General features: G+C 45.9%; 1 protein-coding gene across 1 annotated transcript in view; it reads left to right on the forward strand.

The window, feature by feature from the left end:
• The window catches only part of LOC115131705 (serine/threonine-protein kinase WNK2-like), an 81239-nt gene that overhangs the window by 38912 nt on the left and 14481 nt on the right, over positions 1–27846 (forward strand). Inside the window, exons 11-17 of the mRNA XM_065003133.1 lie at positions 271–423; positions 3947–4264; positions 17833–17885; positions 22945–23107; positions 23307–23423; positions 27270–27439; positions 27695–27735. Of these exons, the coding sequence (XP_064859205.1) occupies positions 271–423; positions 3947–4264; positions 17833–17885; positions 22945–23107; positions 23307–23423; positions 27270–27439; positions 27695–27735 (1015 nt within the window). The remainder of the gene's footprint in view (positions 1–270; positions 424–3946; positions 4265–17832; positions 17886–22944; positions 23108–23306; positions 23424–27269; positions 27440–27694; positions 27736–27846) is intronic.

Here is a 27846-nt window from a genome sequence, read left to right on the forward strand (position 1 = left end):
GACAGAAAAAACAGACAGATATGGCTGTTTGCCAACCAGACTTGGTGACAGGACAGGCAGAGTGTTTGAGGCAATAGATTATGTTTGTGGAACAGGACAGATATAGATGTTCAATTAACTTTGTCATGACGTTTACTCACCCTGCCTGTCTGTCTCTCTCCCCTCGCCTCTATCCTCTTTCCCCATCTCTCCCCCTCTCTCTCTCTCTCTCTCTCTCTCTCTCTCTCTCTCTCTCTCTCGTTCTCTCTCTATCTCTCTCTCCTACTACAGTTGTCTACCAGTCAGCCTCTACATGAGCAGTGCTCTGACATCACCACCAGTCTTGTCCAATCAGCTGCCTTCCTGGCCAGCAGTGCTCCTCCCCCTCTACAGCAGCCTGCCCTGGCCACACCCCCTATTGAGCCACTACAGATCAAGACAGAGGTGGGAAGTCGATAGTCTCGCTTGACAGACTCATGACGCTCAAGCAACACAGATAGAGTTGAAATCTGAAATTTACATACACTTAGGTTGGAGTCATTAAAACTTGTTTTTCAGCCACTCCACAAATTTCTTGTTAACAAACTATAGTGTTGGCAAGTCGGTTAGGACATCTACTTTGTGCATGACACAAGTCATTTTTCCAACAATTGTTTACAGACAGATTATGTCACTTATAATTAATTGTGTCACAATTCCAGTAGGTCAGAAGTTTACATACATTAAGTTGACTGTGCCTTTAAACAGCTTGAAAAATTCCATAAAAAGATATCAAGGCTTTAGAAGCTTCTGATAGGCTAATTGACATCATTTGAGTCAATTGGAGGTGTACTTGTGGATGTATTTCAAGGCCTACCTTCAAAGTGCCTCTTTGCTTGACATCATGGGAAAATCTAAAGAAATCAGTCAAGACCTCAAACAAATTGTAGACCTCCACAAGTCTGGTTCATCCTTGGAAGCAATTTCCAAATGCCTGAAGGTACCACGTTCATCTGTACAAACAATAGTACGCAAGTATAAACACAGTGGGACTATGTAGCCGTCATACCGCTCAGGAAGGAGACGCGTTCTGTCTCCTAGAGATGAACATACTGTGGTGCGAAAAGTGCAAATCTATCCCAAAACAACAGCAAAGGACCTTGTGAAGATGCTGGAGGAAACAGGTACAAAAGTATCTATATTCACAGTAAAACGAGTCCTATATCGACATAACCTGAAAGGCCGCTCAGCAAGGAAGAAGGCACTGCTCCAAAACTGCCATAAAAAGCCACACTACTGTCTGCAACTGCACATGGGGACAAAGATCATACTTTTTTGAGAAATGTCCTCTGTTCTGATGAAACAAAAATAGAACTGTTTGGCCATAATGACCATCGTTATGTTTGGAGGAAAAAGGGGGAGGCTTACAAGCCGAAGAACACCATTCCAACCGTGATGCACGGGGGCTGCAGCATTATGTTGTGGGGGTGCTTTGCTGCAGGAGGGACTGGTGCACCTCACAAAATAGATGGCGTCATGAGGAGGAAAATTATGTGGATATTTTGAAGCAACATCTCAAGACATCAGTCAGGAAGTTAAAGCTTGGTTGCAAATGGGTCTTCCAAATGGACGATGACCCCAAGCATACTTCCAAAGGTGTGGCAAAATGGCTTAAGGACAACAATGTAAAGGTATTGGAGTGGCCATCACAAAGCCCTGACCTCAATCCTATAGACAATTTGTGGGCAAAACTGAAAAAGTGTGTGGGAGCAAGGAGGCCTACAAACCTGACTCAGTTACACCAGCTCTGTCAGAAGGAATGGGACAAAATTCACACAACTTATTGTGGGAAGCTTGTGGAAGGCTACCAGAAACATTTGACCCAAGTTCAACAATTTAAAGCCAATGCTACCAAATACTAATTGAGTGTATGTAAACTTCTGACCCACTGGGAATGTGATGAAAGAAATGAAAGCTGAAATTAATCATTCTCTCTGCTATTATTCTGACATTTCACATTCTTAAAATAAAGTGGTGATCCTAACTGACTTACTGAGTTTTTACTAGGATTAAATGTGAAAATTGAGTTTAAGGTGTATGTAAACTTCCGACTTCAACTGTATATCATATAGATTTGATCATAACTGTAAATGCATAGTCCATTCGCAAGTAATAAGTAATAAATAATGAGAGTAACATGTAAGAATTCTGGTCAAAAAGTGCCCTGTAGGACTGACAGCGAGGGAAGGTCTTTGTGAGTGCACACGTACTGCAAAACCAATGAAGAAAAGGAACAGGCTTCTCTCCATAGTGAAAATCATACATCTTGTTTTGTTTGTTTGTTTTTGTTTCAGGTTGATTGTGTTTGTGTTTGTACTTTATATTGTTGTCACTGGGGACACAGAATTTATGGATTGGGCCTTTAATTAATGAATTAAGATCAGGGGTTGTTTCACTCCTAATCTAAATTGATGCCTGTGGAAAACAGAGAGATTAAAGCTGTGTGTTTATTACGTTTTCATTATGTTTATTTCACTTTTTTTATTCCATAGTTTCCCTCCTTGCCTTACCCTGCCATGGTGGGGACACCAGGCAGATGCGAGTTTGTCCCCTACTCCCCGGCTCCTCTGTGCCCTGTCTACCCCCCAAGGATTTCCCTCCCTGTACCTGGTCCCCCCAGCCCCTGTTACTGTACTGTGCCCTCCCTAACCACTGTTGGCACCCCCCAGATCCCAGTGTCCCTGGCCCAACAACCCCAGCAGATGTTAGGCATGGCAGTACCCATCCCCCTGCTTGCCATGACCTTGCCCCCTAGGATGCCCTGACAGCAGCCATGGCATCAGTCGGTCTATCCTGCCACCCCTCAGCAAGACCTCCCCCCTCTCCAACCCTCTTACCACCTGCCCCTCTCCGATGTACACCCTACCGCCCCCCTTGCTCACCTCCCTGAGAAACACGTGGCAGAGCAACCTCTCCATGTGAATATCCGAATTAATGCTCACTGTAGGGTTGTAAAATTCTGGTAATTTCCCCCAAATTACCTAGTTTTCCTGAAATCCAGTTTGGAAGATTCCTGGAATTAGGTGAGAAGGAGTAAGGACATTCACAGTCCTCTAACCAGGGTTTCTGGTTAATCTGTGGAAAGGTACAGGAATTTACAACCATAGCTTACTATGATGCCTGAAACACAGCAAACCTCCCAAATACATTACGTATACTGGATTTACAAAACCTTCCAAATATATTGGCTTTGCATTTTTACTTTAAGTTGAAATGTGGACAGTAAGACATGGACAGTAGCACAGTTCAGAACACACATTTGGATGAACTAGTAGGTTATACCATAGAAATAGAATTGGAACATCTAAACCTGGCAATTTGACTGGAAATCTCAAAGATTTATGGGTAGACTTCCTGCTTTTACTTTCTGCTTTTAATTCCTGCTTCCCTCCTATGGGTATGCTCCCGGTGGCCTCCAGTCCACCTATTATGCCATCATTGACTTGAATGGGGACGCCCGTTCCATTCCTTCTATTTACAACTAGCACTCACAGTCTCATGTCTGAATTAAACGTTCATCAATATTTCTTGAATGTCAAATTTAGAATTTGTTGCAACGTCAAATTTTGAAGTGTTTAAGGTGAAGTTTAGGCATAAACTCCAAAATCTTAAGGTTAGGCATTAACTCTGAATGGTTATTGTAAGGTTTAGGGTTTGGGATAGGCTTAAAACCAAAATCTTAAAACTACTTTCTATCGCTGGATTCGAACGTGCAACCTTTGGAATCAGAGGGAGATGCATACGCCTATCCACCATCCCTTTCCACAACACCCTTGTAAAACCCTAGCGCTTACTGTTGCCTCTAGTGGCCGGTTCCGAAAACAGACTTATATGACAGGTGACCTGGCTGTCTATTTCTATGGGTTGTACAATGTTAGCAGTAGTGGCAAAAAGGGTACTGTAATACCTAAGTTAATCCTCCCTCCAGATCCAGACTGGTGCCCCTCAGGACCCCCAGGAAGAGGCTCCGGTGTCACCACTGGCCCCGCTCCACCCCGTCCAGCCTGCCGTCCTGTCCCCTGCCCGGAGGGGGCATATGGTTGACCCCGACCCTGCTGCTGCAGCCAGGTCTGATCAGACACTCCCTGAGAGTCCAGCCCCGGCCCCACCCCTGGCTCCGGCCTCGGCTCTGGCTGCAGCCTTGCAGCAGGCTGGCACCCAGAAAGGTACCAGCCTGCCCACGACTCCGCAGAACCTGGAAACTGAGTCCATATCTACCGTTTCCCAACCCGAGTCCAGCCAAGAGGTAGGTAGCTACACAGACAGTTCCCGACCCTACAGCTCCCTACAGTTCACTAAAGTACCCTACCCTACAGTTCCCTACAGTTCACTTCAGTTTTCTACAGTTCCCTACCCTACAGTTCCCTACAGGACCCTACAGTCCCCTACAGTTCCCTACTGTGCAGTTCCCTACATTTCTCTACAGTTCCCTACCCTGCAGTTCCCTAGAGTTCCTTACAGTACCCTGCAGTACCCTACAGTTACCTACAGTATCCTACAATTCCCCACAGTACCCTACAGTGTCCTACCCTACAGTTCCCTAGAGTTCCCTACAGTTCCCTCCAGTACCCTCCAGTTCCCTACCCTACAGTTCCCTGCAGTACCCTCCAGTTCCCTACCCTGCAGTACCCTATAGTACCCTACAGTACCATACAGTTCCCTACAGTCCCTTACAGTTCCCTACCCTACAGTACCCTACAGTTCCCTACATTCCCCTACAGTTCCCTACCCTACAGTTCCCTACATTCCCCTACAGTTCCCTACCCTACAGTTCCCTTCAGTTCTCTACAGTTCCCTAACCTGCAGCTCCCTAGAGTTCCCTACAGAACCCCAAAGCCCCCTACAGTACCCTACAGCTCCCTACCCTGCAGCTCCCTAGAGTTCCCTACAGAACCCCAAAGCCCCCTACAGTACCCTACAGTTCCCTACCCTGCAGCTCCCTAGAGTTCCCTACAGAACCCTAAAGCCCCCTACAGTACACTACAGTTCCCTACAGTACCCTACAGTAGCATAAAGTTAACTACAGTACCCTACAGTTACCTACAGTACCCCACAGTTCCCTACAGTACCCTACAGTTCCCTACCCTACAGTTCCCTACCCTACAGTTCCCTACTGTACCCTACAGTTCCCTACAGTACCCCACAGTACCCTAAAGTTACATACAGTACCCTACAGTTCCCTACAGTTCCCTTCAGTTCTCTACAGTACCCTACAGTTCCCTACTCTACAGTTCCCTACTGTACCCTACAGTTCCCTACAGTACCCCACAGTACCCTAAAGTTACCTACAGTACCCTACAGTTCCCTACTGTACCCCACAATTCCCTAGAGTACCCTGCAGTTCCCTTCAGTTCTCTAAAGTTCCCTACCCTGCAGTTCCCTACAGTACTCTAAAGGTACCCACAGTACCCTACAGTTCGCTACAGTACCCTAGAGTTCCCTACCCTAGAGTTCCCTACTGTACCCTACAGTGTCCTACCCTACAGTTCCCTAGAGTTCCCTCCAGTACCCTCCAGTTCCCTACCCTGCAGTACCCTAAAGTTACCTACAGTACCCTACAGTTCCCTACAGTACCCTACAGTTCCTGACCCTACAGTACCCTACTGTACCCTACAGTTTCTGAAAGTTACATATAGTACCCTACAGTTCCCTACAGTCCCTTACAGTTCCCTAACCTACAGTTCCCTACAGTACCCTAAAGTTACCTACAGTACCCTACAGGTCCCTACATTCCCCTACAGTTACCCACCCTACAGTTCCCTTCAGTTCTCTACAGTTCCCTACCCTGCAGTTCCTTAGAGTTCCCTACAGTACCCTAAAGCTCCCTACAGTACCCTACAGTTCCCTACAGTACCCTAGAGTTCCCTAGCCTACAGTTCCCTACTGTACCCTACAGTGTCCTACCCTACAGTTCCCTAGAGTTCCCTACAGTTTCCGCCAGTACCCTCCAGTTCCCTGCCCTACAATTCCCTAGAGTTCCCTACAGTACACTACAGTTCCCTACTCTACAGTTCCCTACAGTACCCTAAAGTTACCTACAGTACCCTACAGTTCCCTACAGTCCCTTACAGTTCCCTACACTACAGTTCCCTACATTCCCCTGCAGTTCCCTACCCTACAGTTCCCTACAGTACCCTCCAGTTCCCTACCCTGCAGTACCCTATAGTACCCTACAGTACCCTAAAGTTACCTACAGTACCATACAGTTACCTACAGTTCCCCACAGTCCCTTACAGTTCCCTACCCTACAGTTCCCTACAGTACCCTAAAGTTACCTACAGTACCCTACAGTTCCCTACATTCCCCTACAGTTCCCTACCCTACAGTTCCCTACATTCCCCTATAGTTCCCTACCCTACAGTTCCCTTCAGTTCTCTACAGTTCCCTACCCTGCAGCTCCCTAGAGTTCCCTACAGAACCCTAAAGCCCCCTACAGTACCCTACAGTTCCCTACCCTGCAGCTCCCTAGAGTTCCCTACAGAACCCTAAAGCCCCCTACAGTACCCTACAGTTCCCTACCCTGCAGCTCCCTAGAGTTCCCTACAGAACACTAAAGGCCCCCACAGTACCCTACAGTTCCCTACCCTGCAGCTCCCTAGAGTTCCCTATAGAACCCTAAAGCCCCCTACAGTACCCTACAGTTCCCTACAGTACCCTACAGTTCCTTACACTACAGTTCCCTACAGTACCCTACAGTAGCATAAAGTTACCTACAGTACCCTAAGTTACCTACAGTACCCTACAGTTCCCTACAGTACCCTACAGTTCCCTACAGTACCCTAGAATTCCCTACTCTACAGTTCCCTACTGTACCCTACAGTTCCCTACAGTACCCCACAGTACCCTAAAGTTACCTACAGTACCCTACAGTTCCCTACAGTACCCTAAAGCTCCCTACAGTACCCTACAGTTCCCTACAGTACCCTAGAGTTCCCTAGCCTACAGTTCACTACTGTACCCTACAGTGTCCTACCCTACAGTTCCCTAGAGTTCCCTACAGTTTCCGCCAGTACCCTCCAGTTCCCTGCCCTACAGTTCCCTAGAGTTCCCTACAGTACACTACAGTTCCCTACTCTACAGTTCCCTACAGTACCCTAAAGTTACCTACAGTACCCTACAGTTCCCTACAGTTCCTTACAGTTCCCTACCCTACAGTTCCCTACATTCCCCTGCAGTTCCCTACCCTACAGTTCCCTTCAGTTATCTAAAGTTCCCTACCCTGCAGTTCCCTACAGTACTCTAAAGTTATCCACAGTACCCTACAGTTCCCTACAGTACCCTAGAGTTCCCTACCCTACAGTTCCCTACTGTACCCTACAGTGTCCTACCCTACAGTTCCCTAGAGTTCCCTACAGTTTCCGCCAGTACCCTCCAGTTCCCTGCCCTACAGTTCCCTAGAGTTCCCTACAGTACACTACAGTTCCCTACTCTACAGTTCCCTACAGTACCCTAAAGTTACCTACAGTTCCCTACAGTCCCTTACAGTTCCCTAACCTACAGTTCCCTACAGTACCCTAAAGTTACCTACAGTACCCTACAGGTCCCTACATTCCCCTACAGTTACCCACCCTACAGTTCCCTTCAGTTCTCTACAGTTCCCTACCCTGCAGTTCCTTGGAGTTCCCTACAGTACTCTAAAGGTACCCACAGTACCCTACAGTTCGCTACACTACCCTAGAGTTCCCTACCCTACAGTTCCCTACTGTACCCTACAGTGTCCTACCCTACAGTTCCCTAGAGTTCCCTCCAGTACCCTCCAGTTCCCTACCCTGCAGTACCCTAAAGTTACCTACAGTACCCTACAGTTCCCTACAGTACCCTACAGTTCCTGACCCTACAGTACCCTACTGTACCCTACAGTTTCTGAAAGTTACATATAGTACCCTACAGTTCCCTACAGTCCCTTACAGTTCCCTAACCTACAGTTCCCTACAGTACCCTAAAGCTCCCTACAGTACCCTACAGTTCCCTACAGTACCCTAGAGTTCCCTAGCCTACAGTTCCCTACTGTACCCTACAGTGTCCTACCCTACAGTTCCCTAGAGTTCCCTACAGTTTCCGCCAGTACCCTCCAGTTCCCTGCCCTACAGTTCCCTAGAGTTCCCTACAGTACACTACAGTTCCCTACTCTACAGTTCCCTACAGTACCCTAAAGTTACCTACAGTACCCTACAGTTCCCTACAGTCCCTTACAGTTCCCTACACTACAGTTCCCTACATTCCCCTGCAGTTCCCTACCCTACAGTTCCCTACAGTACCCTCCAGGCCCCTACCCTGCAGTACCCTATAGTACCCTACAGTACCCTAAAGTTACCTACAGTACCATACAGTTACCTACAGTTCCCCACAGTCCCTTACAGTTCCCTACCCTACAGTTCCCTACAGTACCCTAAAGTTACCTACAGTACCCTACAGTTCCCTACATTCCCCTACAGTTCCCTACCCTACAGTTCCCTACATTCCCCTACAGTTCCCTACCCTACAGTTCCCTTCAGTTCTCTACAGTTCCCTACCCTGCAGCTCCCTAGAGTTCCCTACAGAACCCTAAAGCCCCCTACAGTACCCTACAGTTCCCTACCCTGCAGCTCCCTAGAGTTCCCTACAGAACCCTAAAGCCCCCTACAGTACCCTACAGTTCCCTACCCTGCAGCTCCCTAGAGTTCCCTACAGAACACTAAAGGCCCCCACAGTACCCTACAGTTCCCTACCCTGCAGCTCCCTAGAGTTCCCTACAGAACCCTAAAGCCCCCTACAGTACCCTACAGTTCCCTACAGTACCCTACAGTTCCCTACACTACAGTTCCCTACAGTACCCTACAGTAGCATAAAGTTACCTACAGTACCCTAAGTTACCTACAGTACCCTACAGTTCCCTACAGTACCCTAGAGTTCCCTACTCTACAGTTCCCTACTGTACCCTACAGTTCCCTACAGTACCCCACAGTACCCTAAAGTTACCTACAGTACCCTACAGTTCCCTACAGTACCCTAAAGCTCCCTACAGTACCCTACAGTTCCCTACAGTACCCTACAGTGTCCTAGCCTACAGTTCCCTAGAGTTCCCTACAGTTTCCGCCAGTACCCTCCAGTTCCCTGCCCTACAGTTCCCTAGAGTTCCCTACAGTACCCTACAGTTCCCTACAGTTCCTTACAGTTCCCTACCCTACAGTTCCCTACATTCCCCTGCAGTTCCCTACCCTACAGTTCCCTTCAGTTCTCTACAGTTCCCTACCCTGCAGTTCCCTACAGTTCCCTACAGTACCCTAAAGTTACCTACAGTACCCTACAGTTCCCTACTGTACCCCACAGTTCCCTAGAGTACCCTGCAGTTCCCTTCAGTTATCTAAAGTTCCCTACCCTGCAGTTCCCTACAGTACTCTAAAGTTATCCACAGTACCCTACAGTTCCCTACAGTACCCTAGAGTTCCCTACCCTACAGTTCCCTACTGTACCCTACAGTGTCCTACCCTACAGTTCCCTAGAGTTCCCTACAGTTTCCGCCAGTACCCTCCAGTTCCCTGCCCTACAGTTCCCTAGAGTTCCCTACAGTACACTACAGTTCCCTACTCTACAGTTCCCTACAGTACCCTAAAGTTACCTACAGTACCCTACAGGTCCCTACATTCCCCTACAGTTACCCACCCTACAGTTCCCTTCAGTTCTCTACAGTTCCCTACCCTGCAGTTCCTTGGAGTTCCCTACAGTACCCTAAAGTTACCTACAGTACCCTACAGTTCCCTACAGTCCCTTACAGTTCCCTACACTACAGTTCCCTACATTCCCCTGCAGTTCCCTACCCTACAGTTCCCTACAGTACCCTCCAGGCCCCTACCCTGCAGTACCCTATAGTACCCTACAGTACCCTAAAGTTACCTACAGTACCATACAGTTACCTACAGTTCCCCACAGTCCCTTACAGTTCCCTACCCTACAGTTCCCTACAGTACCCTAAAGTTACCTACAGTACCCTACAGTTCCCTACATTCCCCTACAGTTCCCTACCCTACAGTTCCCTACATTCCCCTACAGTTTCCTACCCTACAGTTCCCTTCAGTTCTCTACAGTTCCCTACCCTGCAGCTCCCTAGAGTTCCCTACAGAACCCTAAAGCCCCCTACAGTACCCTACAGTTCCCTACCCTGCAGCTCCCTAGAGTTCCCTACAGAACCCTAAAGCCCCCTACAGTACCCTACAGTTCCCTACCCTGCAGCTCCCTAGAGTTCCCTACAGAACACTAAAGGCCCCCACAGTACCCTACAGTTCCCTACCCTGCAGCTCCCTAGAGTTCCCTACAGAACCCTAAAGCCCCCTACAGTACCCTACAGTTCCCTACAGTACCCTACAGTTCCCTACACTACAGTTCCCTACAGTACCCTACAGTAGCATAAAGTTACCTACAGTACCCTAAGTTACCTACAGTACCCTACAGTTCCCTACAGTACCCTACAGGTCCCTACAGTACCCTAGAGTTCCCTACTCTACAGTTCCCTACTGTACCCTACAGTTCCCTACAGTACCCCACAGTACCCTAAAGTTACCTACAGTACCCTACAGTTCCCTACAGTACCCTAAAGCTCCCTACAGTACCCTACAGTTCCCTACAGTACCCTACAGTGTCCTAGCCTACAGTTCCCTAGAGTTCCCTACAGTTTCCGCCAGTACCCTCCAGTTCCCTGCCCTACAGTTCCCTAGAGTTCCCTACAGTACCCTACAGTTCCCTACAGTTCCTTACAGTTCCCTACCCTACAGTTCCCTACATTCCCCTGCAGTTCCCTACCCTACAGTTCCCTTCAGTTCTCTACAGTTCCCTACCCTGCAGTTCCCTACAGTTCCCTACAGTACCCTAAAGTTACCTACAGTACCCTACAGTTCCCTACTGTACCCCACAGTTCCCTAGAGTACCCTGCAGTTCCCTTCAGTTATCTAAAGTTCCCTACCCTGCAGTTCCCTACAGTACTCTAAAGTTATCCACAGTACCCTACAGTTCCCTACAGTACCCTAGAGTTCCCTACCCTACAGTTCCCTACTGTACCCTACAGTGTCCTACCCTACAGTTCCCTAGAGTTCCCTACAGTTTCCGCCAGTACCCTCCAGTTCCCTGCCCTACAGTTCCCTAGAGTTCCCTACAGTACACTACAGTTCCCTACTCTACAGTTCCCTACAGTACCCTAAAGTTACCTACAGTTCCCTACAGTCCCTTACAGTTCCCTACCCTACAGTTCCCTACATTCCCCTGCAGTTCCCTACCCTACAGTTCCCTTCAGTTCTCTACAGTTCCCTACCATGCAGTTCCCTACAGTTCCCTACAGTACCCTAAAGCTCCCTACAGTACCCTAAGTTACCTACAGTACCCTAAGTTACCTACAGTACCCTACAGTTCCCTATAGTACCCTACAGTTCCCTACCCTATAGTTCCCTACAGGACCCTACAGTACCCTACAGTACCCCACAGTACCCTAAAGTTACCTGCAGTACCCTACAGTTATCTACTGTACCCTACAGTTCCCTACAGTTCCCTTCAGGTCTCTACAGTACCCTACAGTTCCCTATTGTACCCTACAGTACCATACAGTTCCCTAAAATACCGTACAGTTCCCTACCCTACAGTTCCCTACTGTACCCTACAGTTCCCTACTGTACCCTACAGTTCCCTACAGTACCCCACAGTTCCCTTCAGTTCTCTACAGTACCCTACAGTTCCTTACTGTACCCTACAGTTCCCTACAGTACCCCACAGTACCCTAAAGTTACCTAAAGTACCCTGAAGTTCCCTACTGTACCCCACAGTTCCCTAGAGTACCCTGCAGTTCCCTTCAATTCTCTAAAGCTCCCTACCCTGCAGTTCCCTACAGTTCCCTACAGTACCCTAGAGTTCCCTACCCTACAGTTCCCTACTGTACCCTACAGTGTCCTACCCTACAGTTCCCTCCAGTTCCCTATAGTTCCCTAGAGTTCCCTCCAGTACCCTCCAGTTCCCTACCCTACAGTTCCCTCCAGTTCCCTACCCTGCAGTACGCTAAAGTTACCTACAGTACCCTACAGTTCCCTACAGTACCCTACAGTTCCTGACCCTACAGTTCCCTACTGTACCCTACAGTTTCCTACTGTACCCTGCAGTTCCCTACAGTACCCCACAGTACCCTACAGTACCCTACAGTTCCCTACAGTTCCCTTCAGTTCTCTACAGTACCCTACAGTTCCCTACTCTACAGTTCCCTACTGTACCCTACAGTTCCCTACAGTACCCCACAGTACCCTAAAGTTAACTACAGTACCCTACAGTTCCCTACTGTACCCCACAGTTCCCTAGAGTACCCTGCAGTTCCCTTCAGTTCTCTAAAGTTCCCTACCCTGCAGTTCCCTACAGTACTCTAAAGTTACCCACAGTACCCTACAGTTCCCTACAGTACCCTAGAGTTCCCTACCCTACAGTTCCCTACTGTACCATACAGTGTCCTACCCTAGAGTTCCCTAGAGTTCCCTCCAGTACCCTCCAGTTCCCTACCCTACAGTTCCCTACAGTACCCTCCAGTTCCCTATCCTGCAGTACCCTAAAGTTACCTACAGTACCCTACAGTTCCCTACAGTACCCTACAGTTCCTGACCCTACAGTTCCCTACTGTACCCTACATTTTCCTAAAGTTACATATAGTACCCTACAGTTCCCTACAGTCCCTTACAGTTCCCTACCCTACAGTTCCCTACAGTACCCTAAAGTTACCTACAGTACCCTACAGGTTCCTACATTCCCCTACAGTTACCCACCCTACAGTTCCCTTCAGTTCTCTACAGTTCCCTACCCTGCAGTTCCTTGGAGTTCCCTACAGTACCCTAAAGCTCCCTACAGTACCCTACAGTTCCCACAGTAGCCTAGAGTTCCCTAGCCTACAGTTCCCTACTGTACCCTGCAGTGTCCTACCCTACAGTTCCCTAGAGTTCCCTACAGTACACTACAGTTCCCTACTCTACAGTTCCCTACAGTACCATACAGTTCCCTACAGTCCCTTACAGTTCCCTACCCTACAGTTCTCTACATTCCCCTGCAGTTCCCTACCCTACAGTTCCCTACTGTACCCTACAGTGTCCTACCCTAGAGTTCCCTAGAGTTCCCTAGAGTTCCCTCCAGTACCCTCCAGTTCCCTACCCTACAGTTCCCTACAGTACCCTCCAGTTCCCTACCCTGCAGTACCCTAAAGTTACCTACAGTACCCTACAGTTCCCTACAGTACCCTACAGTTCCTGACCCTACAGTTCCCTACTGTACCCTACAGTTTCCTAAAGTTACATATAGTACCCTACAGTTCCCTACAGTCCCTTACAGTTCCCTACCCTACAGTTCCCTACAGTACCCTAAAGTTACCTACAGTATCCTACAGGTCCCAACATTCCCCTACAGTTACCCACATTACAGTTCCCTTCAGTTCTCTACAGTTCCCTACCCTGCAGTTCCTTAGAGTTCCCTACAGTACCCTAAAGCTCCCTACAGTACCCTAGAGTTCCCTAGCCTACAGTTCCCTACTGTACCCTACAGTGTCCTACCCTACAGTTCCCTAGAGTTCCCTACAGTTTCCGCCAGTACCCTCCAGTTCCCTGCCCTACAGTTCCCTAGAGTTCCCTACAGTACACTACAGTTCCCTACTCTACAGTTCCCTACAGTACCCTAAAGTTACCTAGAGTACCCTACAGTTCCCTACCCTACAGTTCCCTACATTCCCCTGCAGTTCCCTACCCTACAGTTCCCTTCAGTTCTCTACAGTTCCCTACCCTGCAGTTCCCTACAGTTCGCTACAGTACCCTAAAGCTCCCTACAGTACCCTACAGTTCCCTACAGTACCCTACAGTGCCATACCCTATAGTTCCCTACAGTACCCTACAGTTCCCTACAGTACCCCACAGTACCCTAAAGTTACCTGCAGTACCCTACAGTTCCCTACTGTACCCTACAGTTCCCTTCAGTTCTCTACAGTATCCTACAGCTCCATACAGTACACTACATGTCCCTACAGTACCCTACAATTCACTACAGTTCCCTTCAGTTCTCTACAGTACCCTACAGCTCCCTACAGTACCCTACCCTACAGGTCCCCAGAGTTCCCTACAGTACCCTACAGTTCCCTACAGTACCCTATAGTTCCCTTCAGGTCCCTATCCTGCAGTTCCTTAGAGTTCCCTACAGTACCCTAAAGCTCCCTACAGTACCCTACAGTTCCCTACAGTACCCTAGAGTTCCCTAGCCTACAGTTCCCTACTGTACTCTACAGTGTCCTACCCTACAGTTCCCTAGAGTTCCCTACAGTTTCCGCCAGTACCCTCCAGTTCCCTGCCCTACAGTTCCCTAGAGTTCCCTAGAGTACCCTCCAGTTCCCTACCCTACAGTACCCTCCAGTTCCCTACCCTGCAGTACCCTAAAGTTACCTACAGTACCCTACAGTTCCCTACAGTACCCTACAGTTCCTGACCCTACAGTTCCCTACTGTACCCTACAGTTCCCTAGAGTTCCCTACAGTTTCCGCCAGTACCCTCCAGTTCCCTGCCCTACAGTTCCCTAGAGTTCCCTACAGTAACTACAGTTCCCTACTCTACAGTTCCCTACAGTACCCTAAAGTTACCTACAGTACCCTCCAGTTCCCTGCCCTACAGTTCCCTAGAGTTCCCTACAGTACACTACAGTTCCCTACTCTACAGTACCCCACAGTACCCTAAAGTTACCTGCAGTACCCTACAGTTCCCTACAGTTCCCTTCAGTTCTCTACAGTACCCTACAGCTCCCTACAGTACACTACATGTCCCTACAGTACCCTACAGTTCCCTACTGTACCCTACAGTTCCCTACAGTTCCCTTCAGTTCTCTACAGTACCCTACAGCTCCCTACAGGACCCTACCCTACAGGTCCCCAGAGTTCCCTACAGTACCCTACAGTTCCCTACAGTACCCTATAGTTCCTTTCAGTTCTCTACCCTGCAGTTCCCTAGAGTTCCCTACAGTACTCTAACGTTACCTACAGTACCCTACAGTTCCCTACAGTACCCTACAGTTCCCTACTCTACAGTTCCCTACAGTACCCTAAAGCTCCCTACAGTACCCTAGAGTTCCCTAGTCTACAGTTCCCTAGCCTACAGTTCCCTACTGTACCCTACAGTGTCCTACCCTACAGTTCCCTAGAGTTCCCTACAGTTTCCGCCAGTACCCTCCAGTTCCCTGCCCTACAGTTCCCTACAGTACCCTACAGTTCCCTACAGTTCCCTACCCTACACTTCCCTACAGTTCCCTACAGTACTCTACAGTTCCCTACAGTACCCTACAGTACCCTAAAGTTACCTACAGCACCCTACAGTTCCCTACAGTACCATACAGTTACCTATAGTTCCCTACAGTTCCCTACCCTGCAGTTCCCTAGAGTTCCCTACAGTACTATAAAGTTCCCTACAGGACACTACAGTTCTCTACAGTACCCTACAGTTCCCTACCCTACAGTTCCCTAGAGTTCCCTACAGTACTATAAAGTTCCCTACAGGACACTACAGTTCTCTACAGTACCCTACAGTTCCCTACCCTACAGTTCCCTAGAGTTCCCTACAGTACTATAAAGTTCCCTACAGGACACTACAGTTCTCTACAGTACCCTACAGTTCCCTACCCTACAGTTCCCTAGAGTTCCCTCCAGTTCCCTCCAGTACCCTACAGTTCCCTACCCTACAGTTCCCTAGAGTTTCCTCCAGTTCCCTCCAGTACCCTACAGTTCCCTACCCTGCAGTTGCCTACAGTACCCTACTGTTCCCTACCCTACAGTTCCCTACAGTACTCTACAGTACCCTAAAGTTACCAACAGCACCCTACAGTTCCCTACAGTACCATACAGTTACCTATAGTTCCCTACAGTTCCCTACCCTGCAGTTCCCTAGAGTTCCCTACAGTACCATACAGTTTCCTACCGTTCCCTACAGTACCCTACAGTTCCCTCCAGTACCCTACAGTTCCCTACCCTACAGTTCCCTAGAGTTTCCTCCAGTTCCCTCCAGTACCCTACAGTTCCCTACCCTGCAGTTGCCTACAGTACCCTACAGTTCCCTACCCTACAGTTCCCTACCCTGCAGTTCCCTACAGGACACTACAGTTCTCTACAGTACCCTACAGTTCCCTACCCTACAGTTCCCTAGAGTTTCCTCCAGTTCCCTCCAGTACCCTACAGTTCCCTACCCTGCAGTTGGCTACAGTACCCTACAGTCCCCTACCCTACAGTTCCCTAGAGTTCCCTACAGTACTATACAGTTACCTACAGGACACTACAGTTCTCTACAGTACCATACAGTTCGCTAGAGTTCCCTACAGTACTATACAGTTACCTACAGGACACTACAGTTCTCTACAGTACCCTACAGTTCCCTACCCTACAGTTCCCTAGAGTTTCCTCCAGTTCCCTCCAGTACCCTACAGTTCCCTACCCTGCAGTTGCCTACAGTACCCTACAGTTCCCTACCCTACAGTTCCCTACCCTGCAGTTCCCTACAGGACACTACAGTTCTCTACAGTACCCTACAGTTCCCTACCCTACAGTTCCCTAGAGTTTCCTCCAGTTCCCTCCAGTACCCTACAGTTCCCTACCCTGCAGTTGCCTACAGTACCCTACAGTTCCCTACCCTACAGTTCCCTAGAGTTCCCTACAGTACTATACAGTTACCTACAGGACACTACAGTTCTCTACAGTACCCTACAGTTCCCTACCCTACAGTTCCCTAGAGTTTCCTCCAGTTCCCTCCAGTACCCTACAGTTCCCTACCCTGCAGTTGCCTACAGTACCCTACTGTTCCCTACCCTACAGTTCCCTACAGTACTCTACAGTACCCTAAAGTTACCTACAGCACCCTACAGTTCCCTACAGTACCATACAGTTACCTATAGTTCCCTACAGTTCCCTACCCTGCAGTTCCCTAGAGTTCCCTACAGTACCATACAGTTTCCTATCGTTCCCTACAGTTCCCTACAGTACTCTACAGTACCCTACAGTTCCCTACTCTACAGTTCCCTATAGTTCCCTACAGTTCCCTACAGTACTCTACAGTACCCTACAGTTCCCTACAGTACCCTACAGTTCCCTACCCTACAGTTCCTTATAGTTCCCTACAGTTCCCTACAGTACTCTACAGTACCCCAAAGTTACCTACAGTACCCTACAGGTCCCTACAGTACCCGACAGTTCCCTACCCTATAGTTCCCTACAGTTCCTTACAGTTCCCTACAGTACTCTACAGTTCCCTACCCTACAGTTCCCTACAGTTCCCTACAGTACTCTACAGTGCCCCAAAGTTACCTACAGTACCTGACAGTTCCCTACAGTACCCTACTGTTCCCTACCCTACAGTTCCCTACAATACCCTACAGTTCCCTACCCTATAGTTCCCTACAGTTCCTTACAGTTCCCCACAGTACTCTACAGTGCCCCAAAGTGACCTACAGTACCCTACAGTTCCCTACAATACCCTATAGTTCCCTACCCTACAGTTCCCTATAATTCCTTACAGTATCCTATAGTACAGCACAGACACAACTCTTACTCAACTCCCACACACTGCACAGCACATACTGTGAACACTACTTCTACATGTATCAGGGAACACTTATCTTGTGTGTTGGCTATGTACTACTCATATTGTAAATGTCCCAAATGGCAACCTATTCACTACATAGTGCCCTATGGGCGATGGTCAAATGTAGTGCACTATATAGGAAGGAATAGTGTGCCATTTGTGATACAGGCATACTCAACCCCATATGACATGTTTTGAGAATCCAACAACCCCATTGTCTTTCCCCCAGGAGCCAGTGCAAGAGAAACCCATGGCGTTTCACAGTTATGCAGGCTATGACAGGTGTGTGGCCATACCTTCTGAACTTGACTAGAGTGTTAAGATGTTTTTCCCCAATGTACAGTACAGGGGCTTTAGTGGATACAATGAGTGACCCTGACTATCTGTGAATAATAAACCTAGAACACTACACTGTGTGACAATGGACACCTTGCCCTGTCAATCCTGAATGTTTTATTTTTTATTATTATAATATATTTTTTAAGGGGTGGATCAGAATTAATATTGCGTATAGATTGTTGCTTCCATCAATGTAATTGTCTGCATCATTTCCAATCCCCCATCTATTGTTTGGGTAAACATATATATCCATACACATACATACCTATATATATATATATATATATATATATATATATATATATATATATATATATATATATATATATTATATATATATATATATATATATATATATATATATATATATACCTATATATACAGTTGAAGTTTACATACACCTTAGCCAAATACATTTAAGCTCAGTTTTTCACAATTCCTGACATTTAATCCTAGTAAAAATTCCCCGTTTTAGGTCAGTTAGGATCACCACTTTATTTTAAGAATGGAATGTGAAATGTCAGAATAATAGTAGAGAGAATTATTTATTTCAGCTTTTATTTATTTCATCACATTCCCAGTTGGTCAGAAGCTTACATACACTAAATTAGTATTTGAGTGTATGTAGGAGGAGGAGGAGTAGTAGGAAGGATCGGAGGACCAATGCGCAGCGTGGTAAATGTTCATGATATTTATTATGACTCAGAACACTAAAGAACAAAACAATAAAGCGACAACGAACGAAACGAAACAGTCCTATGCGGTGAATACACAAAACACAGAACAGAAAATAATCACCCACAACTCAAAGGTGAAACCAGGCTACCTAAGTATGGTTCTCAATCAGGGACAACGATTGACAGCTGCCTCTGATTGAGAACCATACCAGGCCAAACACAGAAATCCCCAATCATAGAAAAAAGAACATAGACTGCCCACCCCAACTCACGCCCTGACCATACTAAAACAAAGACAAAACAAAGGAACTAAGGTCAGAACGTGGCAATAATGACCACTCCAATACCTTGACTTTGTTGTCCTTAAGCCATTTTGCCACACCTTTGGAAGTATGATTGGGGTCATTGTCCATTTGGAAGACCCATTTGCAACCAAGCTTTAACTTCCTGACTGATGTCTTGAGATGTTGCTTCAAAATATCCACATAATTTTCCTACCTCATGATGCCATCTATTTTGTGAGGTGCACCAGTCCCTCCTGCAGCAAAGCACCCCCACAACATGATGCTGCCACCCCCGTGCTTCACGGTTGGGATGGTGTTCTTCGGCCTGCAAGTCTCCCCCTTTTTCCTCCAAACATAACGATGGTCGTTATGGCCAAACAGTTCTACTTTTGTTTCTTCAGACCAGAGGACATTTCTCCAAAAAGTACGATCTTTGTCCCCATGTGCAGTTGGAAACTGTAGTCTGGCTTTTTTATGGCAGTTTTGGAGCTGTGGTTTCTTCCTAGCTGAGCGTCCTTTCAGGTTATGTCGATATAGGATTCGTTTTACTGTGGATATAGTTAGTATACTTTTGTACCTATTTCACTAGGAGACAGAATGCGTCTCCTTCCTGAGCGGTATGACGGCTGCGTGGTCTCATGGTGTTTATACTTGCGTACTATTGTTTGTACAGATAAACCTGGTACCTTCAGTCATTTGGAAATTGTTCCCAAGGATGAACCAGACTTGTGGAGGTCTACAATTCATTTTTCTGAGGTCTTGGCTGATATCTTTTGATTTTCCCATGATATCAAGCAAAGAGGCACTGAGTTTGAAGGTAGGCCTTGAAATACATCCACAGGTACACCTCCAATTGACTCAAATGATGTCAATTAGCTTATCAGAAGCTTCTAAAGCCATATCATCATTTATGGAATTTTCCAAGCTGTTTAAAGGCACAGTCAACTTAGTGTATGTAAACTTCTGACCCACTGGAATTGTGATACAGTGAACTATAAGTTAAATAATCTGTCTGTAAACAATTTTTGGAAAAATGTATTGTGTCATGTACAAAGTAGATGTCCTAACCGACTTGCCAAAACTATAGTTTGTTAACAAGAAATTTGTGGAGTGGTTGAAAAACTAGTTTTAATGACTCGCACCTAAGTGTATGTAAACATCCGACTTCAACTGTATATACATATGTATGTATATATATTTGTATATATAAACATTCATACATATACACATACAGTGGGGCAAAAAAGTATTTAGTCAGCCACCAATTGTGCAAGTTCTCCCACTTAAAAATATGAGAGAGGCCTGTAATTTTCATCATAGGTACACTTCAATTATGACAGACAAAATGAGAAAAAAAATCCAGAAAATCACATAGTAGAATTTTTAATGAATTTATTTGAAAATTATGGTGGAAAATAAGTATTTGGTCACCTACAAACAAGCAAGATTTCTGGCTCACACAAACCTGTAACTTCTTCTCTAAGAGGCTCCTCTGTCCTCCACTCGTTACCTGTATTAATGGCACCTGTTTGAACTTGTTATCAGTATAAAAGATGCCTGTCCACAACCTCAAACAGTCACACTCCAAACTCCACTATGGCCAAGACCAAAGAGCTGTCAAAGGACACCAGAAACAAAATTGTAGACCTGCACCAGGCTGGGAAGACTGAATCTGCAATAGGTAAGCAGCTTGGTTTGAAGAAATCAACTGTGGGAGCAATTATTAGGAAATGGAAGACATACAAGACCACTGATAATCTCCCTCGATCTGGGGCTCCACGCAAGATCTCACCCCGTGGGGTCAAAATGATCACAAGAACGGTGAGAAAAAATCCCAAACCACACGGGGGGACCTAGTGAATGACCTGCAGAGAGCTGGGACCAAAGTAACAAAGCCTACCATCAGTAACGCACTACGCCGCCAGGGACTCAAATCCTGCAGTGCCAGACGTGTCCCCCTGCTTAAACCAGTACATGTCCAGGCCCGTCTGAAGTTTGCTAGAGAGCATTTGGATGATCCAGAAGAAGATTGGGAGAATGTCATATGGTCAGATGAAACCAAATTATAACTTTTTGGTAAAAACTCAACTCGTCGTGTTTGGAGGACAGAGAAACCTGAGTTGCATCCAAAGAACACCATACCTACTGTGAAGCATGGGGGTGGAAACATCATGCTTTGGGGCTGTTTTTCTGCAAAGGGACCAGGACGACTGATCCGTTTTAAAGGAAAGAATGAATGGGGACATGTATCGTGAGATTTTGAGTGAAAACCTCCTTCCATCAGCAAGGGCATTGAAGATGAAACGTGGCTGGGTCTTTCAGCATGACAATGATCCCAAACACACCGCCCGGGCAACGAAGGAGTGGCTTCGTAAGAAGCATTTCAAGGTCCTGGAGTGGCCTAGCCAGTCTCCAGATCTCAACCCTATAGAAAATCTTTGGAGGGAGTTGAAAGTCCGCGTTGCCCAGCAACAGCCCCAAAACATCACTGCTCTAGAGGAGATCTGCATGGAGGAATGGGCCAAAATACCAGCAACAGTGTGTGAAAACCTTGTGAAGACTTACAGAAAACATTTGACCTCTGTCATTGCCAACAAAGGGTATATAACAAATTATTGAGATAAACTTTTGTTATTGACCAAATACTTATTTTCCACCATAATTTGCAAATAAATTAATAAAAAATCATACAATGTGATTTTCTGGATTTTTTTTCTCTAATTTTGTCTGTCATAGTTGAAGTGTACCTATGATGAAAATGACAGGCCTCTCTCATATTTTTAAGTAGGAGAACTTGCACAATTGGTGGCTGACTAAATACTTTTTTGCCCTACTGTATATAGACCTTCTATGAGGCTGTGGAGGGATTCTAATTGTGGTTTTAAAAGAAAACATGAACCATCAGCATACACCTTGTTTTTAAGCCATGGATATCTAATCCCTTAATATTATTATTGAATCTAATTTTAACAGCTAACATTTCGATGGCAATAATAAATAGATGTGCCAATGGTGGACAACCTTGTTTTACTCCTCTTGACAGATGTAGCCATTATTTACTATTTTACTGTGAATGTTTTCTTACTGAAATGTTAACCTTCCAACCCAGTGACTACACCAGAGTGCTGTTTTAGTGAGTGTCAACACATAAGATCTCTATCTCTGTGCCACAAGCAGAAAGAGAGAGAGAAATAGACAGAGGAAAGAGTCTTTAAAGTGTTCTTTGAGTGTTCTTTCTCTCTGCCAAAAGCAGAAAGAGAGTGATGGAGAGAGATAGACAGAGAGGAGAGAGAGAGGTGAGAGAGAGAGAGAGAGAGAGAGAGAGAGGAACAAGAAGAAGAGAATGTAAGGATCCAACCCTTTTTTTCAATTATCGCCTAAAATGACATACCCAAATCTAACTTCCTGAACCTCAGGACCTGAAGCAAAGATATGCCTATTCTTGATACCATTTGAAAGGAAACACTTTGAAGTTTGTGGAAATTTGAAATTAATTTAGGAGAATATAACACACTAGATCTGATAAAAGAGAATACAAAGAAAAAATGTATTTTTTTGTATTGTTTTTGTACCATCATCTTTGAAATGCAAGAGAAAGGCCATGATATATTATCCCAGCCCATGCACAATTTAGACTTTGGCCACTAGATGGCACCAGTGTATGTGCAACGTTTTAGACTGATCCAATGAACCATTGCATATATGTTCAAAATTTTGTATCTAGACTGCCCAAATGTGCCTAATTGGTTTATTCATACATTTTCAAGTGTGTAATTGTGCACTCTCCTCAAATAATAATAGCTACTGTAATAGCTACTGTAAATATAATAGCTACTGTAAATTGGACAGTTCAGTTAGAATAACAAGAATGTAAGCTTTCTACCCATCTATGTCCTGGGATTTGTTTTTGTTTCCTACCACCTCATGCTAATCACATTAGCCTATGTTAGCTCAACCGTCCCACAGGGAGGTGGGGGGACGGAACACCGATCCTGTAGAGGTTAAAAGTGTTCTTTACCTCCTTCATATCCCTACTTTTAGCTTCAACTCAGATGTGGCGTCGGGTAAGGAGATGAGTGATGGTTACGATGGCTCGGCCAGCAGCGGGAAGGGAGACGGGAAGTCCCGGAAACACCACCGCAAGTCGACCCGCACACGCTCACGCCAAGAGAAGACCAACAAGCCCAAACTGAGCATGCTCAATGTAAGTCCGTCCTGACTACCCACCTCTCCGAACTGACCAGTGGTCAAGGTTTTTGCCATTCATAAGCTATTCAGTAAGTCCAAAGGATAAAGTTTAAAACAGAAATGACCATTTATACTGTATATTCATATATTGCTATATTCAAAGTATATGCATATTCGTACTTGCACATTAAACGTGATTTCTCCTTCTCCCTCAGGTGAGTAACATGGGCGATAAGATGGTGGAGTGCCAGCTGGAGACCCACAACCACAAAATGGTAACCTTCAAGTTTGACCTGGACGGAGATGCTCCAGAAGAAATCGCTATTTACATGGTGAGGTCATGACCTTGGAAGACCTGTTTGCATCCCGAATGGGGGTTGGGTTCAACTACGCTAACATATGGAATTGTTTTAAGATGGTCATATCATGAATCATTTAGCTATTTGATTTGGAATTGTAGGACCCCTTTAGGCCTTTAGGTATCAAAAAACATATACAGTTGAAGTCAGAAGTTTACATACACCTTAGCCAAATCAAATCAAAGTTTATTTGTCACGTGCGCCAAATACAACAGGAGTAGTAGACCTTACAGTCTAATGCTTACTTACAGGCTCTAACCAACAGTGCAAAAAAGGTGTTAGGTGAACAATAGGTAAGTAAAGAAATAAAACAACCATAAAAAGACAGGCTATATACAGTAGCGAGGCTATAAAAGTAGCGAGGCTACATACAGACACCGGTTAGTCAGGCTGATTGTACATGTAGATATGATGAAAGTGACTACGCATATATGATGAAAAGACAGCAGCAGTAGCGTTAAAGAGGGGTTGGCGGGTGGCAGGACACAATGCAGATAGCCCGTTTAGCCAATGTGCGGGAGCACTGGTTGGTCAGCCCAATTGAGGTAGTATGTACATGAATGTATATTTAAAGTGACTATGCACATATGATAAAGAGAGAGTAGTAGCAGCGTAAAAAGAGGGTTTGGGGGGGTTGGGGTGGGGGCACACAATGCAAATAGTCCAGGTAGCCATTTGATTACCTGTTCAGGTGTCTTATGGCTTAGGGGTAAAAACTGTTGAGAAGCCTTTTGGTCCTAGACTAGTAATGCAACCAGTAATGCAACCAGTCATGCTCTCGATGTTGCAGCTGTAGAACCTTTTGAGGATCTCAGGACCCATGCCAAATCTTTTTAGTTTCCCAAGGGGGAATAGGCTTTGTCGTGCCCTCTTCACGACTGTCTTGGTGTGTTTGGACCATTCTAGTTTGTTGTTGATGTGAACACCGAGGAATTTGAAGCTCTCAACCTGCTCCACTACAGCCCCGGTCCTCCTTTTCCTGAAGTCCATAATCATCTCCTTAGTCTTGACTACGTTGAGGGAGAGGTTGTTATTCTGGCACCACACGGCCAGGTCTCTGACCTCCTCCCTATAGGCTGTCTCGTCGTTGTCTCATCGTTGACGCTGTTGTGTCGTCAGCAAACTTAATGATGGTGTTGGAGTCGTGCCTGGCCATGCAGTCGTGGGTGAACACGGAGTACAGGAGGGGACTGAACACGCACCCCTGTAGAGCTCCAGTGTTGAGGATCAATGTGGCAGATGTGTTGCTACCTACCCTCACCACCTGGGGCCAGCCTGTCAGGAAGTCCAGGATCCAGTTGCAGAGGGAGGTGTTTAGTCCCAGGATCCTTTGCTTATTTATGAGCTTTGAGGGTACTATGGTGTTGAACCCTGAGCTGTTGTCAATGAATAGCATTCTTACATGAGTGTTCCTTTTGTCCAGGTGGGAAAGGGCAGTGTGGAGTGCAATAGAGATTGCATCATCCGTGGATCTGTTTGGGCGGTATGCAATTATGTTGGGTCTAGGGTTTCTGGGATAATGGTGTTGATGTGAGCCATTCCCAACCTTGCAAAGCACTTCATGGCTACGGATGTGAGTGCTACGGGTCTGTAGTAATTTAGGCTGGGACTATGGTGGTCTGCTTGAAACATGTAGGTATTACAGACTCAATCAGGGACATGTTGAAAATGTCAGAGAAGACACCTGCCAGTTGGTCAGCACATGGCCGGAGCACACGTCCTGGTAATCAGCCTTGTGTATGTTGACCTGGTCTTACTCACGCCGGCTACAGAAAGCGTGATCACACAGTTGTCCGGAACAGCTGATGCTCTCATACATTTAAACTCAGTTTTTCACAATTCCTGACATTTAATCCTAGTAAAAAATCCCTGTCTTAGGTCAGTTAGGATCACCACTTTATTTTAAGAATGTAAAATGTCAGAATAATAGTAGAGAGAACTATTTATTTCAGATTTGATTTATTTCATCACATTCTCAGTGTGTCAGAAGTTTACATACACTCAATTAGTATGTGGTAACAATGCCTTTAAATTGTTTAATTTGGGTCAAATGTTTCGGTTAGCCTTCCACAAGCTTTCCACAATAAGTTGTGTGAATTTTGGCCCATTCCTCCTGACAGAGCTTGGTTTGTAGGCCTCCTTGTTCGCACACTCTTTTTCAGTTCTGCCCACAAATTTTCTATGGGATTGAGGTCAGGGCTTTGTGATGGCCACTCCAATATCTTGACTTTGTTGTCCTTTTTGCCACACCTTTGGAAGTATGCTTGGGGTCATTGTCCATTTGGAAGACCCATTTGCGACCAAACTTCCTGACTGATGAATTGAGATGTTGATTCAATATATCCACATAATTTTCCTGCCTCAAGAGGCCATCTATTTTGTGAAGTGCACCAGTCCCGCCTGCAGCAAAGCACCCCCACAACATGATGCTGCCACCTCTATGCTTCACGGTTGGAATGGTGTTCTTCTGGTTGCAAGCCTCCTCAGAAGCTTCTAAAGCCATGACATCATTTTCTGGAATTTTCCAAGCTTTTGGGCACAGTCGTCTTAGTGTACCTGAATTGGAATTGTGATGCAATCAATTATAAGTGAAATAATTTGTCTGTAAACAATTGTTGGAAAAATTACTTGTGTCATCCTTACCGTCCTTACCGACTTGCCAAAACTGTAGTTTGTTAGCAAGACATTTGTGGAGTGGTTGAAAAACAAGTTTTAATGACTCCAAATTGAGTGTATGTAAACTTCTGACTTCAACTGTATGTATATATTTTTTTAAATAAAATATTGAATTTAGCCTTTACTGGTATTGCATTGAATAACACATTCATAAAAAAGGCAGTCAAAATATAAATCACAAGGAATAAGGTTTTGAATTTTTTTCCCTATATGTACCATGGATCATTTTGCTACTTGATTTGGAATTTTATGACCCCTGTAGGTATAAAAATAGAAAAACATATTTGATGAAACGCATTGAATAACAGATTCATACTTGTAAAAACAGATGGATTTTGATTGGGATTTTGATTGGGATTTAATGCAATGGTGCATAAATACACTCTTAAGGATTAATGGACCAGTTAGAATATGCTCAAAACTGCAAAGCAGATTGTCTGCCACTCCAGGCAAGCTAGAGCAAACGCTCAAAGAACTATGGACCTTCGGTTCCTCCTCTGTCACCAAGCTAGAGCAAACGCTCAAAGAACTATGGACCTTCGGTTCCTCCTCTGTCACCAAGCTAGAGCAAACGCTCAAAGAACTATGGACCTTCGGTTCCTCCTCTGTCACCAAGCTAGAGCAAATGCTCAAAGGACTATGGACCTTCGGTTCCTCCTCTGTCACCAAGCTAGAGCAAACGCTCAAAGACCTATGGACCTTCGGTTCCTCCTCTGTCACCAAGCTAGAGCAAACGCTCAAAGGACTATGGACCTTCGGTTCCTCCTCTGTCACCAAGCTAGAGCAAACGCTCAAAGGACTATGTACCTTCGGTTCCTCCTCTGTCACCAAGCTCAATGCACTACAGCAGAAGATGTGGGAAATTAATGTATCCTGTACTGTTGGGTCATTCTCTATATATAGTATTTCCTTTTGTCATTTGACTTTTCCTGATATTGTATATTGCTGATATTGTATAATTACTGTATGTTACGATTGTTCCTGAAGTGTTATTTGTTCCTGAAGTGTTATATCTTCATAATTATTTACATGTGGTTACATCTTCTGTGTGTCTGTGTGGTGTCCATGTCTCTGTGTGTGTTTTTGTGTGTGTGTGTGTGTGCACGTTTGTGTGTGTGTGTTTTTGTGTGTGTGTGTGTGTAGGCAGAGAATTTCTTCATCCTACCCATAGAGAAGGCGATGTTCATTGACCAGTTGAAGGACATCGTGGACAAGGCTGAGGACATGCTGAGCGAGGACATGGAGGGAGAGACGGAGTCCGCTTTGGGGGGCAGTCCCCAACTGGGACACACCTCTTGGGGGCCGGGGGAGAGGTGACGGGGACATCCCAAACACAACCCACTAACACACAGAGACTAGTCTACTCACATGAACGTTCATTAAAAGAAACCACACACACACGTACTCTCTCTCACACACACACACACACACACACACACACACACACACACACACACACACACACACACACACACACACACACACACACACACACACACACACACACACACACACACACACACACACACACAAATGTCTGTTTTCTGTCTGTCTATCTCTCTAAAGAGTCAGCAGCCTGGAGCACCCCAGCCTGTTTATCAGCAGAATGGTAATACTCCATTCTCTCAGTCTTTCTCTCTCTTCTTTTGTCTCCCTCTCCTTTATCCTCTATCTATTCTGTTTGTGATTGGGATGTCTGTGGAGGAAGGTTTTGAAGGAG

Source organism: Oncorhynchus nerka, linkage group LG2 (assembly GCF_034236695.1).
Source record: "Oncorhynchus nerka isolate Pitt River linkage group LG2, Oner_Uvic_2.0, whole genome shotgun sequence".
NCBI lineage: Eukaryota > Metazoa > Chordata > Actinopteri > Salmoniformes > Salmonidae > Oncorhynchus > Oncorhynchus nerka.